General features: G+C 29.5%; 1 protein-coding gene across 8 annotated transcripts in view; it reads left to right on the forward strand.

The window, feature by feature from the left end:
• The window catches only part of LOC107441522 (calcium-activated potassium channel slowpoke), a 104,455-nt gene extending 88,564 nt beyond the window's left edge, over positions 1–15,891 (forward strand). For all 8 annotated transcript variants that reach the window (XM_071177616.1, XM_016054814.3, XM_071177617.1 and 5 more), the window contains 8 exons: positions 3,032–3,206; positions 4,334–4,558; positions 6,129–6,312; positions 8,297–8,398; positions 9,442–9,572; positions 10,241–10,435; positions 12,638–12,805; positions 15,149–15,891. In XM_071177616.1, coding sequence (XP_071033717.1) covers positions 3,032–3,206; positions 4,334–4,558; positions 6,129–6,312; positions 8,297–8,398; positions 9,442–9,572; positions 10,241–10,435; positions 12,638–12,805; positions 15,149–15,229 — 1,261 coding nt within the window. In that variant the 3' untranslated portion in view covers positions 15,230–15,891. The remainder of the gene's footprint in view (positions 1–3,031; positions 3,207–4,333; positions 4,559–6,128; positions 6,313–8,296; positions 8,399–9,441; positions 9,573–10,240; positions 10,436–12,637; positions 12,806–15,148) is intronic.
• Positions 15,892–17,052: the final 1,161 nt, after the last annotated feature.

Consider the following 17,052-nt stretch of genomic DNA (forward strand, 5'->3'; position numbering starts at 1 on the left):
TTAGTACAAAATTTTTATTAATAATTTTGGAATTCCATTTTTACTCTCTGATTTATTTCATACTCTTTTTATAAAAATACAAATATTATTTGCAGGTTAGTTTTTTTTATCAACCTTATGCCTGTGCTTGTTTTTTTATCCCTTTAAAAATTTTAACAATTTTATTTCTAGTTGAATGAATCTCCTTCCACTTTTAAACTAAACAAAATATTTTTAACTAGTTTAACTCTTCACAAATCAAAGCACTTGCATTATTTTCCTTTCTACTATTATTTTTTATTAAAATTTTATCTCTACAAAATAAAACGTAATTATTTAAACTTTTTAACCATTTTCTCAACTATTGACGTTTATTTATCTCTTTTACTTTTTAATATTGTTTAGTTTTTAAGGAAATAAAACTTTAAATGTTTGACTATCTTTTTGATTAAACTATGTTTAGATTTCGACTGCAATTATAAAAGAAATAGAGAGCTAGCAAAGCTTTTCGAAATAACAAAAGCGAAGTCGAGTAATATCGCCATGACAGAAATCAAATTTTTGAAAGTAAAAAAAAATGACGATATTGTTTACAATAACAGGTTCAAATAGCACATTAAGTGCATATACATTGAACATGTACTTGACGATGGAATAGACTTTTTACTAGTTAAAAGCAAGTATCTCTGATAGCTTAAAAATATATATAAATAATTATAATGCCCCATTTAAATACCTTTAATTGAATTATTTCAAATTTTAATACTAAGCGCATTCACATTATGAAGCTCAAATATGAAGTTTTAAAATACTACTTATTCGCCTACATACGAAATACATACCATCCCTTTCTAATGATGACCATGGTAAGAATACCACGCAATAGTCTCTGAGCTGGTACTTTTATCTCCAAAATTCCACATCACACCAAGAAAAGGACTTTTAGCCTAGACATATTTAACGTGCACCTCGTTATTTTTCGTCGGTTAAGTCATCTGGTGGATTGAACTCATGATTTACAGATCTTCACCTCATCATTTGCGTGATTTACGTAGGCTAAACGATTTTGTTCTTTACGTTAAAAAATCATGAAAACAAGTCTGTTAAATTTCAACAATTCTCTGGCGAAGGCGAAATGAATAAGCATGATACTAAATAATTATTTGTCGTCACTTAAAACTGAATAAAATTTTTCTTTTCATGAAATATAGTATTTTTTTGCAAAGTTTTATTAAATTTATTTTCAAAACAAACTGAAATGGAAAATATTAATCGAAGAATAAAAACGCAATGATTATAGGACATTGTTGAATAATAAAAAAAATATTTTTGTAAGAACTTCATAGTATTCGTTATCGTGCGTAGCAGTTGCCTGTATAATCGTATATAAAGACAAGTCATCTTTCATTTGAAATCACAAAAACAGTCTCCTCATGAACAATTCATCAAAATATTTGTTATTGATGACAACACAAATTGAAAGCACATGAGTAACTGGAAAGAGACTGTGGTTTTTACTATTGTTGATCATAAGACAAAGCAGGACTCAAGCATTTAACAAAAGAAACTAAAAAAAAAGTACGTGATACACTTAAACTACATAACAAGGAACAAACGGTATGTTATTCATACAGCATTAATCATGCTTTAGAAATGAAGTAGCAAAATATGAGGATTTCTCACTGGCTATAAGCTGGGTTTTTAATGGTCATGGATCTATGACTCCCCAATTTCGAGACAAATGAAGTGATCCTAGCACTGCTGCTATGACACCATGACACTGCGTTACCTATCTTTATTTGCTCAAGCTAAATGACATTCCTTTTGCCCTTTCCCAGTTAACTACAGTAGTTTCATTTGCCTGAATGAGAATTCAGGCAAATTGACAAGCTCAAACATTTGTGAGTTAAATTTCCACAAAATTGAACATTTAAGATCGGGAAGCACATAAAGTTTTAGAAAGATATATTTTATACGCTGTAAAATAAGTAAGGGTTTTATTGCTGGGTACTTGAAGAAATCCATTTTCCCACTTAAAAAGTTGTTAATGTTCTTTTTTTCCAACTAATTTTTTAAAGAAAGTAGTACAATTTTTCTATAATACTTATTGAATTAAGTTTTAAAGTAAAGACAGTAGTACAACAGAACTCTAAATTCATTTTTTAAAAGTTAATATCGTAAATTAAGCAAAGACTGATTAAAGATTGACAATGACTTATAAATTACAAGATGCGTTTAAAAATAACTCCATGTCTGATTTTTCTGCAAAATAACAACTTCAAAGTGCATAGCACCAAAAGAACGATACAGGTAGGAACTATGTCCCAAAATCATGGATTTCGTGGAGCAAATCTGTAAAATGATTTCTAGAATAACACTTGTAAAGCAATTTAAAATGCAAGTATAAATGCAAGTATAAAAAAATATTATAAAATTATACAGGTACAGCTTCAAATTCAAAGCACGAGTTCAGTGAATGACTTACATATTAGTTATTTCTAAAAATAAAGATTTAGTGGAGAAAAGCTTGAAATTAATTCCTAAAATGTCCATTTTAATGTAAAAACTTTAAATACTGTTAAAAAGACAAAACTTCGTTTTTGACCGTTTTTCCTAAACTGTTATACTTTAAAATCTATTATATAAGGCACTATTTCAAAGAATGACCCTCATGCTAGCAATTAAGTGCTGAAAACATAGGTTTTGTTGAGAAAAGTTTATAATTAATTTCTATCATTTCCCATGCAACGTCAAAAGTTAGATCTCAGTTTTTTAATAAAAATATTTGAAGCTCGATAGTTATTTTCGAAATATATTGCAGCTCGAAACTAAAGTATTTGGCACGTATTTCTTAAAAATTAGCAATGTTTAAGTTAACTTGTTTATGTTTGACTTGCTTCAACTCCATGCAAGTTAATTATTCCTTTTAGAAAAATACGCCATTTATGCATTTCAATAATAAATTCCTTTTTTGTGTGTGCTTCCATTTTTATTAATAATTGTATGATATATTCTCTTATAATGCAATTTCCTTTATTAATTTCCACTGCAGGCCCACTAGTAGGGCGGGTGGCACGAACGGATCAAACAAACAAGAAGGGCCTTTGGCAGTTGGTCTTGCTGATGATCAAGCAAAGGATTTTGACTTTGAAAAAACAGAAATGAAATACGATTCAACTGGAATGTTCCACTGGTGTCCGGCAAAATCTCTAGAAGATTGCATATTGGTTAGTTGCTCGTGATGCTTATGTCGTTCATAGTATACTGACGATAGTTTTTTTTCTTCTCTTTCCTGTAAAATTATGTTACATTTACTCTATTATAGTAGTAATCGAGAAGAAATTGAATTTCGAATTACTATCTGACATGTTATTCGATAGGGAAACGAAGTATCCCTTTGATTTCGTTTTCAGACGACATTTAAAAGCGTTTCATTAATTAATGGCATATTTACCGAGATAAAAAAAGAATAGTATAAAGCTTGATGAACTATTGATAAAAATGTATAGCATATTCTCTTATCAAAATAATTCATTTTTCTTTTTAGAAAAGTAAGTCGTTGAAATTTTTCCTTATTTAATAATGGAGAATCAATTTTTGAATTGTAGGGTATAAAATTTTTTATATACTCTTAATAAAGGACATAATCTCAAGTTCGGTTGAATTATATTAAAAAGTTGCATTCACTAATCTCGATTCCGCCACTGGCTAGGTAAACTAAATGTAAGATTTTTATTAAATAAAAAAGTTGGTAACTAGTTGGTAGATCACAGTGAGATTTAAGAGTGATGCGGAAGCTTAGAAGCTGAGTAAGTTTGGTAAACACTAGTCTAAAATATTGGATCCTTCACAGTCAAATTGCAGCTTCTTTCATATTTTAAAAATCAAAAATATAATTCCGTAAAAAAAGGGAATGTTTGCTACAGAAAACACGTTTTTGTGCTTGAATTCGTAATTAAATTATCGTCTGCAGGAATTAATTAGCATTTTAATAGAAGCCCTTTATACAAAAAGATTGCTCCTTAGTGCGTGAATTTCATTAAAACTTATTCTTACATTTATTTATTTTTAATTTTTAATTTTTACCACCTGTGCTATAAATAAGGCAAAGCTGGTTAGATTTATTATGAGTTAATTCACTATTGTTTTAAGAGTATAGAGCAACTTAATGTTGTTTCGTTGCGTGCAATTAAGATCCGAAAAACTACAAATTTTGCCCCTTAGCAACATTTTTTTTTGAGCTTATGGCCATCAATAATCAAGCAAACTATTTCTATAAAATGAATCTTTTTCTTGTCTTTATTATCCTGGTATTTTTGAAGTATTGTAGAAGTTATATGTTTTGTTTTATTAGGACCGAAACCAAGCTGCTATGACAGTTCTTAATGGCCATGTCGTAGTCTGCCTGTTTGCTGATCCAGACTCACCACTGATTGGTCTTCGAAACCTTGTAATGCCACTGCGTGCGAGCAACTTTCATTACCACGAACTCAAACATGTTGTAATTGTTGGTAACGTTGACTATCTTCGCCGTGAATGGAAGATGCTACAGAATCTACCGAAAATCTCTGTACTTAACGTAAGTTGATTTTTATACGATACTTTAAAAAAAATTACCTTCTCCTTAAATATTCTTTAATATCAACTTCACCGATAAATAACTCTATACTCCGTTGCAAGTTAAGAAAAGACCATTGCGGTATATTGGATTTAAGTAATTATCCCTGACTGCTTATAATTCTGTTTTATTTCATCATCAAATTATGCAAAAATGCTTTTAAAACAAATTAAAAGCTTTAAGAACTTAAACACGTCAAACAGAAATTTAATTCGTGCTATCTTTTACGATAACTACCACAGAATTAATAATAAGAAAAAAAGATTCTAGTTTCGAAATCTTATTGGATTCCTAAACTTGATGACATATTTCAATAAATAAGAACATTCGTTCTTGAAAAAGAAACAACTATATGACTTTGTAGGAGCATTTGGGATTTGATTGGACCACAAAAAATGGCGAGTCTTATGCTGATATGCTTTTAACAAATCAAACGCGAGAGAAGAGATTCTTAAATTTGATTCACTGTAGAATAAAATCATATGCGAAAAACAATATTTATCATTCTTTCATATATTTTTTTTTTTTTTTTTGTTAAATGCAATTTTTTTTGTTAAACGCATATTTGTTACGATTGTTAGATATCATTTTTATCAACTCATATTGCTTGTTAATTGATTATTCAATAAGTTTTGTTTTCCTCATTTAACATGACTTAAGAAAGCAAGCAAGAAGAAGGCTGTGCAACGTCGTTTTAAAAGTTGGCGATGTTGATATACGTTCGCGCTGGGACCTCGGCATCCAGTTGGCAAATGCAAACAGGCTCTCTCTATAGGGAAAATGGATTTTTCTTAACTAGCAACAGAGTATAATAACTTTTTAAACATTTGCTCAAATAATTCCTATAAGATTAAATGAAATCATTTTTACTACCGTAAATTTGAGGATTTGGTTGTGGTTTTTCCCTTACAACTCTTTTGCCATTCATTTTGTTTTTAAGCAAAAGTTCAAGTTTCTGACACATTTAAAAGCTATTAAGGCTCATTTGTCAGTAGTTCGTTTACTTGGGTGAAAGATTGAAAAATGATATTTCACTGTCTAATCGAATTTTAAAAACAGTGCGAATGCTTGAAAATTACATTATAAGTTAATAATGACTACAATTTTATTTAAATAAAGATTTAATTTGATTAAGATTTGAATTTTAAGATTGATTACTAAAAAAATAGATAAAAACGTGAAGACCGTGAATTTAAATCAGTTACTTATTGATATTGTTTGTTTATAACTCGGTACATATGATTACTATAACGTTTTGTAAAATGTATAACTATTGGTTTTAGTCACTAAATATAACTTATTAAATTGTATCTCTGAATATAAGATGAAGATGGAGTTAAAGAAAAATTAATTCGTTTTGTTCGTAATTTTAATGTCTACCACTTCGATGGCTGACTAATTATTAAGTTGTACAAGAAAAACCTATTCGCAATCATTATGTATCTAAAAGCAGCGTTTATTAAATTTTACAGACTTTCTGAAAGATTACTGTAACAGACTTTCAATGATTTGTTTGTTTGAATCATTTCAGGGCTCACCTCTGAGCCGAGCTGATTTGAGAGCAGTGAACATCAATCTATGTGATATGTGTGTTATATTGTCAGCCAAGATACCGAGTAGTGATGATCCTACGCTTGCAGATAAGGAAGCCATTTTAGCTTCATTGAACATAAAGGCTATGACCTTTGATGATACCATAGGAGTGCTAACACACAGTAATAATTCTCATTCCTTTCAATTTTTATTCTTAAATATTTTCTCTTTCCTCATTTTTAAATAAAATGCATCATTGTAGAAAACAGAAATGCTACAGAATACTAATCTGATCTGACAAAAATCGTTTTAGAAGTCTCCATAAAAGGCTGATTTTGCCTTAAAAACTTAGCATGGTTTTAAAAAGGAAATGCTGATGAAATGATACAAAAATTTCAAAAACTAATAAACATAACTGTAATATTTCATACTTTCTTTTTTCGATTTTAATAGAAAATGTAAAGTATAATATTTATAGTAAAATATGGATAAATGTATTTCGCAAATCGTACATTATAAATTCACAAATAGTACACTCGTACACTGCACATACATGCTATTATCTTACATTGATACAATTATGCACTTACATACATAAATGCATGCATACGTATCTACATCATTTTCACATTCATTTATACATATATTTTCTACGTATACGAACATGCAACACAATGCATTTGTATACAAACTAATATACATGCGCACATGTATCGTATATATACATAATTATGTGTACTAAGCATATACGCATTGCCTTATGTGTATTACAATATAATTATGTGTATTGTACGTACAAACATGGTTTGTAAATACATTGTATATGTATAAATAGGAATCACGAATTGTATGTATATGTGTTTACATTCTTTGTACATAAAACTAGGTATCCCCCTACATACTTAGCTAATGTATTTACATATAGTATGCAATCGTAATTACTTGAAATCGTATAGTTTGATTACAAGTAATCACAATTACTTGTAATAACGATTACTTGTAATCATGATTGCATGTAGTCGTATAATTTGATCACTTATAATCATAATTACTCGCAATTGTTTTCGTTGTCACTTTCAATCGCAATGACTTAGAATCATGATTACAGTTGTAATCAAAAACATTGAAAGTTGTAATCACGATTACAAGTAATTGATTACTGTAATTGATTGTTGTAATCACAATTACAGCTGTAATTAAAATTATGTTATCTTGTAATCATGGTTACAAGTAATTGATTACTGTAATCAAAAAAATTTAATCGTTCACATTTTTGGTCAAGTCTGCTTTACCTACCGGAACAGTATTTTTGAAGAAAAACCAGTTTCGAAAATTTTAGATATGTTTTTCTTTATCTCGTTACACCTGTATCTTAAAGTTCAAAAATCTATCTACTTTTTTAGACACCTAAATTTCATAAATAGAAATATTACATTTTGTATTATTGATAAGATTATTTATTTGTATATTACACAGGATTAGCTCAAATGAATGATTGGATTTTAAATATTTATTTTCAAAACAATTACACTAATGCGTAATTGTTTTGAAAATATAAATCAAAAAGCTCAAACGAATGATAGAATTTTAAACATTTATATTTTCAAAACAATTACACTGTTGTTGTTGTTACACATCCCCCTGGAGAAGGAAAGCCTACACCAGGTCCAGAAGACCCCGTCGCGTCAGTTTCCCATATATCTGCAGAAAGTCCCGATCAACCAGCAGCTGCTTATAAGAAGTGCCAAGGCAAAAAAGGTGATCAGGACTAGCAGGCTGTGAGCAGGAACACAATTACACTAAAGACAATATGTGTCACAAAAGAAAAATCACAATACGTTGTAACATTATGTTATTTTATCTATATCGTTAATGTTGATTTTGTTTGTGATAACCGGACAAAGGTAACCAAAGATAATTCGTAAGAATGTGTGATTAAATTAATTTTTGATTGATTAGAGCTGCTAATGAACAAATCTCCTTATTATGAAATCTCATAAACTGTACAATCTAATGAAATCTTATAAACTGTACGCACTGTACATTGATTCAACTATTTATAATGAGAACAAATTTATCTTGCTTTTGTTACACTTTGTTATTGAACTATTATTATTACTTACCATTAAATAAAAATGCTAAAATGTCTTTATTTTATAAATATAGATCCAGGAGGCCCAGATGCCTTATCTCCCCTCGGTAGTCCCATAGTTATGCAAAGACGAGGATCCGTTTATGGGACTAATGTTCCTTTAATAACAGAATTAGGTAATTTTATTTACAAATTTTAAACTTTGGGGAAAACAATTTACTGTATTTTTAGTTCTAGATGCTAAGAATAGTGAGTGTCTGGCAATAAACATCTTATATTTTAAAAATCCTTATCAAAATTATATTAAAAAAAACTATGCTTACTTTGGATTGATAATTATTGTTAATTATTTGTAATTTGATTGATAATTATCTATTACATTGGATGTCGATGAAAGCAATTTTTAACTTTTTAAAGGATTGTCTTTTTGATTTAATTCTTTATAAAAATTCTTTATAGACATATAGGATATTAAAGACAATCATTACAGAACATCTTTAATACACTTAGATCTATATACTTAAAGTGAAGAATTTTTTTTAATATTATGACGGTGTTAATTTATTGCCAATTTCATCAAAAAATATTTTTAAACTGTGTTGAAAAGCGGTGTCACTTGACAAATTTCTTTGTCGTTGGAAAAAAATTAATCATAAAATTATAGAGTTTCAATTAACATAGATGCCCATGTCTTTAGATGCAGGTATTTAAAAAATTGGACTTAATATCTCGTAAAGCTCTTTTTTTAAAAAGAAAATGTTTCCGGATAAGGAAGCTTTCCTAAAATTATATGTTTAGCTTAATTACGTATAATTTCGTACTGCGATAAACTTAACGAAACGTTCTTTTTCTTATTTTTTTCTTCGACTTTTTCTGTTAACTACTCTCGTTTAATATTTCTTATATTTTTTCGGAAGAAACTAAGGATTTTTTCCGATGAATCTAAATTTTTTTTTAAAAAAAAAAGGCAAAATCTTCAATGAATAATTAAGAGCCTTAAATGTTACAAAGAGGACAGTTTTATACTTTCTTGGAAACAGATTTGTAATTTTAATCGTACTTCACCGGGTGTGAAATGAAAATAGTGTTTCTCATTAGCATTTTACATATGTAAAAGAACCATCGTATTTCGTAATGGATATTTTTTAATCATGTAATATAAAAATTGAGCAAGTTTATTCACATAAGTAACTAAGGGAAATGATTTTATTGCTTTCAGTGAATGATACAAACGTACAGTTCTTAGATCAAGACGATGATGATGATCCTGATACTGAGCTCTATTTGACCCAGCCTTTTGCCTGTGGCACTGCCTTTGCTGTCAGTGTCCTGGATTCTTTGATGAGCACAGTACGTATAAAAAAAAATATTTCTCACTCCACAATTTCAAATAAAGTGTATTTTTAGGTAATTGTAAGTTTACCAGTTAAATGTATTAAATCAAGATTTTTACGTTATGAGTTACTTGGTTTTTCGTGTCTCTAAAATTTAAAATCATTCGACTATTTTAATATTCATTTTCATGTTTCATTAGATTAAAAATATGTTTAGTATTTCGTAGTCTTAGTATGTTGCATTTATCCCATAAGGTTTTTTTTAAAAGAAATATACACTTTTTTGTCCAACTCAACAATATTTATCCACTATGTTAGCAAAAAAAATAGATCCCAATACTGCAAAAAATATCTTCTAATCTCAAAATGGAATAACGCGCCTGTTATAGAAATATATCGAATCTCATTCATAATAAACAAAGCTGAAATAGATTAACAGATTTTGGATTTCTTTTTTATTTTATTTAATTTTTTGCTATTTTTCGGTAACTGAATTTGTAGAAAAGATCCATTGAAATAAATATAAACATGGGAAAATTACTAAAATTCAAAAATTATTTTGTGTCAATAATTAACAAGTAATTTCTTAGGAAAAAAATTAAAACTTTTGTGACAATATGCATGAATTTATGTGATATTGATAAAACATATTTTTACCCGCCAATTTGTTTTTCTTTTTTATAGACGTATTTTAATGCGAACGCCCTCACCCTGATCCGATCATTGGTTACCGGGGGAGCAACACCGGAGCTGGAACTGATCCTGGCAGAGGGCGCAGGACTCCGTGGTGGCTATAGCACTCCAGAGTCACTGGCTAACAGAGACCGTTGTCGCGTGGGCCAGATTTCCTTATATGATGGACCCCTCGCTCAGTTTGGGGTAAGCATACCTTAATCTAAATCCCTCAATTTTAACTCAAGTTCACGCATTCAAAAAAAAAAGATTTCTTCCAGAAATATATTTCTTAAAACATATTATAACTTACCACAGATAATACAATCTATTGTCAAGTCCTGGCTATCATCAGCAAATTTTCTTTTAAAATTGAGAAAAACTTTTCTTGTTGCTACATATACAAAATGTCTTATATTTTCCGCCTTTAATGTCTAATTTAGAATCTTCGTAAAAAACGAAGACTAACTAAGTATACGCATCGGAAAGTATTATGAATGACCCATTATTGCACACAACAGATTTATTGCGCACCTTATGGCTGACATTTTATCGAACTCACATCTTCATGTGTTATCATCAAGAGAGAGTGAGTTGTAATTAGTCAACAGCTGACATCTTCAGTTCAGTGGAAAACTCTGATTGCTCATTTTGATAAATTAGGTAAACATGTGTCGTACATGATCAGATAAAGAGGACATACAAGGTAAATATCTTAAAGTTGTGACTAATCTATGCATATGTATGCATTTTCCTATTAATTTTTTAAGTAAATTATTGTTGCCGTATCTTTGCTTATTTGTTGCTTTATTTGAATGAATTTAGTTATGATTAAACTTCGGTTTCGTCTTCCGCGTATTCATGTAATTTTAAAATTTAGTTAATGCATAATTTATTATCATTTATCTTTACAATAAGAAACCTTTACAATAAGAAAGGAGTTTTTAACTGAAGATTATCTTACATCTCCTGTAATTTCAGTTTTGCATTTATTTCTAAAATCGGAATTAAAAACTCGCAAATTGTCCAATAAATACATTGATAAGTTATGAAAGTTAAGGTATAACATGTTTTTTGTGCCGAATTCGGAAACAATTGAACACAAAAGCAAGATCTCTGGAGGAAAAATTGCACTTAATAGTTCTTCAATTGTCACACAAAACTTTACATAAATTCAAACAGCCATAATAAACAGCAAAAAAGCAAGCTTAACAGATAGTTCTGTCTAATAAGAGCAAGCAGTGCACCACAGTGTTATGTGGAATATGGTTTTTGAAATGTTACAAAAATGTGTTCTAGTCAGGAATGTAACTGAAATTCATTGTAGTTATGACTTCCCAATTTCTAATTAATCGAAGTAAATCTATCGGGATTAATCGGGAGCAAAATGGAGAACAAAAACATAACATGACATAATTCTTGTTACAGCTCATGTAATGGCCATAAGGGTTCAAACCAGCAACTGGTCTTCCAAGGTAATCCCCAACATTCCAGATCAGATTTAGGTTTATAGATATTGCTGGCTAAAGCAGTAATAGTGCCTCTTTTTAAAAAAATGGAGGGTCATGCTATGATTTAACATATTTTTCAGACCATCAAACGCTAGCTTCCATAATAGTCGATTTCTCGAACATCGGAGGGCAGGCAGCAGTTCCTGGTTGATACTTTGGCATGGAGAGAGAGCTATGGATACTTTACCTACCTCCTACTGTCTGAAAAAAACGGCAACTATGGAAGCAAAATTTGTCTGTCTAAGGAGACATTATGCTCGATGGCCACTTAATTCTTTGTGTCTTTGAAAGAGGCACAGTTTGAATACAAAAATGTGCTTATAAATTGATTTGTTCTGACTCTATTTTAATGGATGACAGGTCTTATCATGCCAAGTGATTCTTTGGAATGCGAAGATATTCACCGGAGGAATTTGTCATCCAAATCCCCTGACCCAAATCTGATATAGAATGTTTGGTATTTTCTTGCCAGATAAGCTCCTGCTTTAAATCTTCTTTCACGGTTAATACAATAGCTGAAGCACCACCTATTCAGCCTCCAACTTATTTGGTAACATAAAAAGTCAATACCGCTAATGCATAACACATCCCTTACTAGAACCCTTTTTTTCTGTTACGTAGACAACGTTTAACGTAAAAATGCGGCGTAATATTTTATTTAAGAAGAAATTTTTCTGTCGAGATTGCGTTGAATTTATGTCAATTTTCTTGGAGCACTAATGAAAGAACTGTTTAGTGCACGTGTTTTCCACGTTTATTGTTTCTATATTTATTCGTTTTCAAATTATATACAGAAAACTTATTGCTCCTTAACATTTAAAAGGACCTATAAATTAACAGCATGATTTCTTGCTTTATACACTTGAAGATTTATGGGTAAAAATATTCTTCGTTTTAGGAGGGAGGTAAATACTGCGATTTGTTCGTATCGGCCCTCCGCAGCTACGGCATGCTTTGTATAGGGCTCTACCGGTTCAGGGATACCAGCTCATCCTGTGAAGCGTCTTCAAAACGCTTTGTTATCACGAACCCTCCTGCAGATTTTCTACTCCTTCCCACAGATATGGTAAGTCTTTTTATCAATTGTCTTCCAAAATATAAAAGTACGTGTTTATACCTACGAGAGCGTTGAGGGAAAATATTGGATAGAAAAAATAAGCTTTACCGAGCAATTTTATTTATCGATAAATTTTTTTTCTCAATTTTGAATATGTGGAAATTCTGCATTGCAAGAAACTGAAAATAAAAAAAGGTAAAAGTAGTTTCTTGTTTTAACTGGAATAAATACAGCCTAATTTTTTCTATCAACAACGTGAGTGGAAAAAAAAATTTGTTTTTGAAAGTTTAGGATTTCAAACAGATAGAAATCGGTCACTGTAATCACATATTTATCAAATTCTTTTCTAGCCAAATTATAAAATAATTAGGTTTTCGGGAAAGTTTTCATTTGGTATCAAAAATGTAAATTTCAAATTTTCTTTAAAGCATAAATACAAAAGTAGTTTTATCTTTCAAGTTCAAAAATGTAAACTTTCGAAGATAAAGTAACATCAAAATTATTATGAAATATAGCATTTAAGACCAGAATCTACAGGAAAATCTTAACTTTTCTTAACATATACGCATATTTTCAATTTTTAACCCAATCTTTCAGTTATTTATATTAATTCGGATTACATTAAAAATTTTATGTAGATTTCAGTAAACTAAATGCTATATTTTCATACATAGTTATTTTTACTGTTAATTTATAAATTAAACTTGAAATCTAAAATTTTTTCAATATACGAGTATTTGCTTTAAAAAATAAAATTTACGTTTTTTCACCCTAAAAATGGAACTTTAGGCCCATTCCAGAAAATTAAACTATTTTTGAAATTGATTAAAAGTACTATGGTAAATATGTTGTTATAATGACACTAAGCAATAAACTCGTGATTCTGAATTCGAAAAAGCATTTTTCGTGATACAGTCTAGAGCGTACTTGAAGTCAATCAGTCAAGTTGAGGAGAGTAACAAAATTAAACATTTAATTGCAACAATACACGAATCCATCTTCAAGAATGAATGAGCAGCATAGTGAGCTCTCGGTGATATTGAATTAAACAAGTCCCTTTACTCCTAAACTAATCGATTATTACATTTGCCCACATTTCATGAGTTATTCATTTATATTGGCTGTTTCCTAAAGTATACATTTATTTGATAATTTAAATTTTATTTTGTCACAAAGCTTTTTATGGCCTGCATGTTTCAAATCAGAAACAGTTTTTTCACTGTTCCATCTACATTTAAAAATTCATTTTAATCTCTTAGTAAGTATCTTTTCCAAAGAGTTACACACTCGGAATCTTAATAATGGTTTAAAAGTTCCCCATGGAATTCTAACGACGTAATATACGGAGTTTTCATACTCACCAAATGTTAAGAAAAAGAAAAAGTAAAGCTAAATATGCATACCTCAAATCAACTGATTTCTTCTCATTTACCCTCAAAACCCAAATTATATTCAATGTATATTTTAAATTATGTATTATCTTTCAATATATTAATACTCATTCATTTACGGTTGAAAATTTCTTTTCTGTAATACAATTAAATCTGGTGAACATTATTAAATACAAATATTAAAATTAACTAGTTCAAATGTATGTACCTTCAAAAGTCTATGTACTTTTCCTATTTATAATCTTATAATTATCTTTTAAAGAACTGCTTCACTAATAATTATTGCTTAACTAATCTAATAATCAAACGGCTTAACTAATCTATTAATTATCTTTTAAAGAAGTGCTTAACTCATTTTCTTCCTTGTTTAGCAGTTATTTCACTAACGTGAGATTTGTTTCTCAAATTTTGTTAAAACCAAATACGGAAATTAAAAATCAGTGACATATTTTGCACATTATTTGCGATAGACTGGTATATTTTAAATTATGTATTATCTTTCAATATATTAATACTCCTTCTTTTACCGCGAAAATTTTTCTGTAATACAATCAAATCTGGTGAATATTAAAAGATACAAATATTAAAATTAACTAGTTCAAATGTGCTTACCTTCAAAAGTCTATGTACTTTTCCTATTTATAATCTTATAATTATCTTTTAAAGAACTGCTGAATAATAATTATTGCTTAACTAATCTAATAATCAAACGGCTTAACAAATCCATTAATTATCTTTTAAAGAAGTGCTTAACTCATTTTCTTCCTTGTTTAGCAGTTATTTCACTAACGTGAGATTTGTTTCTCAAATTTTGCTAAAATCAAATACGGAAATTAAAAATCAGTGACATATTTTGCACATTATTTGCGATAGACTGATTTTACGACTATGCATGTAATTGTTAATGTTAATTTTTTTATCAACAAAGAAAATGTACTAATTTCAAATTTGCATTGTGTAGGTCTTTGTGCTGATGCAATTCGATCCTGGCCTTGAATACAAACCGAACCGAGGGGAAGAACCGAAGGAGGACAACTCCTGACTCCTGCACTGTAGCGCCTTGACTGACGGGCCTTACTCCTTCATATGAAATTAAACGATCATCTCAGTTTTAGGATTGACTCTCCTCAGCTGTGATCCACCCAGAGAGAAGCACTTGCAGTTCCATTAAAACGTCTGCCAAATGGCTCACAAATTAATATGAGATTCATTGAATCACTGCAAGGTGTGGTGGACGTGAGATGTGTCTGAGCTATGGCCAAAACAAATGTTTATTCCAACTTAAATTTTAATTCTCACTAATTAGAATACTTGTTTTCAAAAACCTGATTCTTATTAGAAAAGTAATATCTCATATCTTTTAATTTAGTTAACTTTTGAAATTAGTTTCAAATCGTTCATTTTTGTAAAAAAATTATTCTGAAATAATTACATCTAAAAAGTTACTGCCTAAAACTAGAGCCAAGGCTTATCGTCAAGGACGCTACAGTGATATCAGTATGAAGAATCGAAACTGACGTGAACTGTATCTAGGAACTAAAAAAGAAACCTTTGTTTTAGAATGAAATTCGAGTAGATGGATTCGTCTAACGTACAGAGGTTAAAGTCGCAGTTACTCGTGTGACGCTGTCTGGTGTATTCCGTTGCAGCTGTCCAAGATGAGCGGCGATGATTCAAGAAATATATTTACATATATGTACAAAATATATAAATATTTAAAATACTTGCGTACTTTTGCATGATGAAGAGTGGTGATTCCTTCTTTTCAATGCTGGTGCAAGTTGGATATACAAGACACCAACAACAATTCAAATTTTTGAATCTTAGTGCCATGAAAGTAGTGGGATATATTTACTACTAAAGACTGTGCCAATGGACATTAGTAATATTGGCCAATAAATGTAACTCAGCTTTTCTTATTACAACCATCCAATGGCATGGCTCCAACGAATTTAGTTTTGTATTCTTATTTTGTGATAATTATAGAAATTTTTTCAAAAAAAGGACAGCGATTTTAAGTATCAGCAATAATTAAAACTCCAAATTATTTTGGAACAATAGTCTGAATAGAGTTATAAATATTCTTTGTTTTAAAAAAAGTTTTCTTGAAGATTTGAAATGAATTAAACTATGCCATTGGAGTGGTATGGATAAATGTCTATGTGCGTTTGTATAAATTATTCCTTAGTCCTTATTTATGGTTGGCAAGCAGTTGGCAACCATTGTTATATGTTTAATCTAAGTATATGTTTCAAATGCAATCAATATTAGAGTCAAGGTTAACTCTTCTTCTTAAAACAATATTCATATTATAATATCTAAATGCTCGTAGAGTAGATCATTAAAATCTTAAATAATGTAAATATACGACTGTAACTAATCTAATCAGAGTAACTATTAACTGTTAATCTATTCAGCTATATAAATTTTTTAAATTAATTATATACTTGAAATTAAATGTTTTAAAAAAAATGCTTGAATGTTATGGAATGAGAAAAGTGCTCAGTGCGCGTTTGCATTTTCTAGAAGTATTTAGAATTCCTTTTCACTGCATTCGAATTACAAATTTAATCAATTAGTGTTTCATTAATTAGATTTAGCTCAATTAAGATTGTATAACAGCAGCAGTTGATGTAAAATACAGACTGATATTATATATTCCGCTTGTTGCATTCTAGCTAATATCTATGAGTTTGTAGGAAATGTAAATGTTTTTAGTTACAATATTCTTCCAATTTATTTAAATATTTTTTTCGTACTTGTAACAAAATTCTCCTAAATATATAATTTATTTAACAAGTTTTCTTCTAATAACTCAAAAGTTGAAACTAAACCAGAATTTCTTCTATTATTTATGACCATTAT

The sequence above is a fragment of the Parasteatoda tepidariorum genome, chromosome 2 (genome assembly GCF_043381705.1).
Source record: "Parasteatoda tepidariorum isolate YZ-2023 chromosome 2, CAS_Ptep_4.0, whole genome shotgun sequence".
NCBI classification, from domain to species: domain Eukaryota; kingdom Metazoa; phylum Arthropoda; class Arachnida; order Araneae; family Theridiidae; genus Parasteatoda; species Parasteatoda tepidariorum.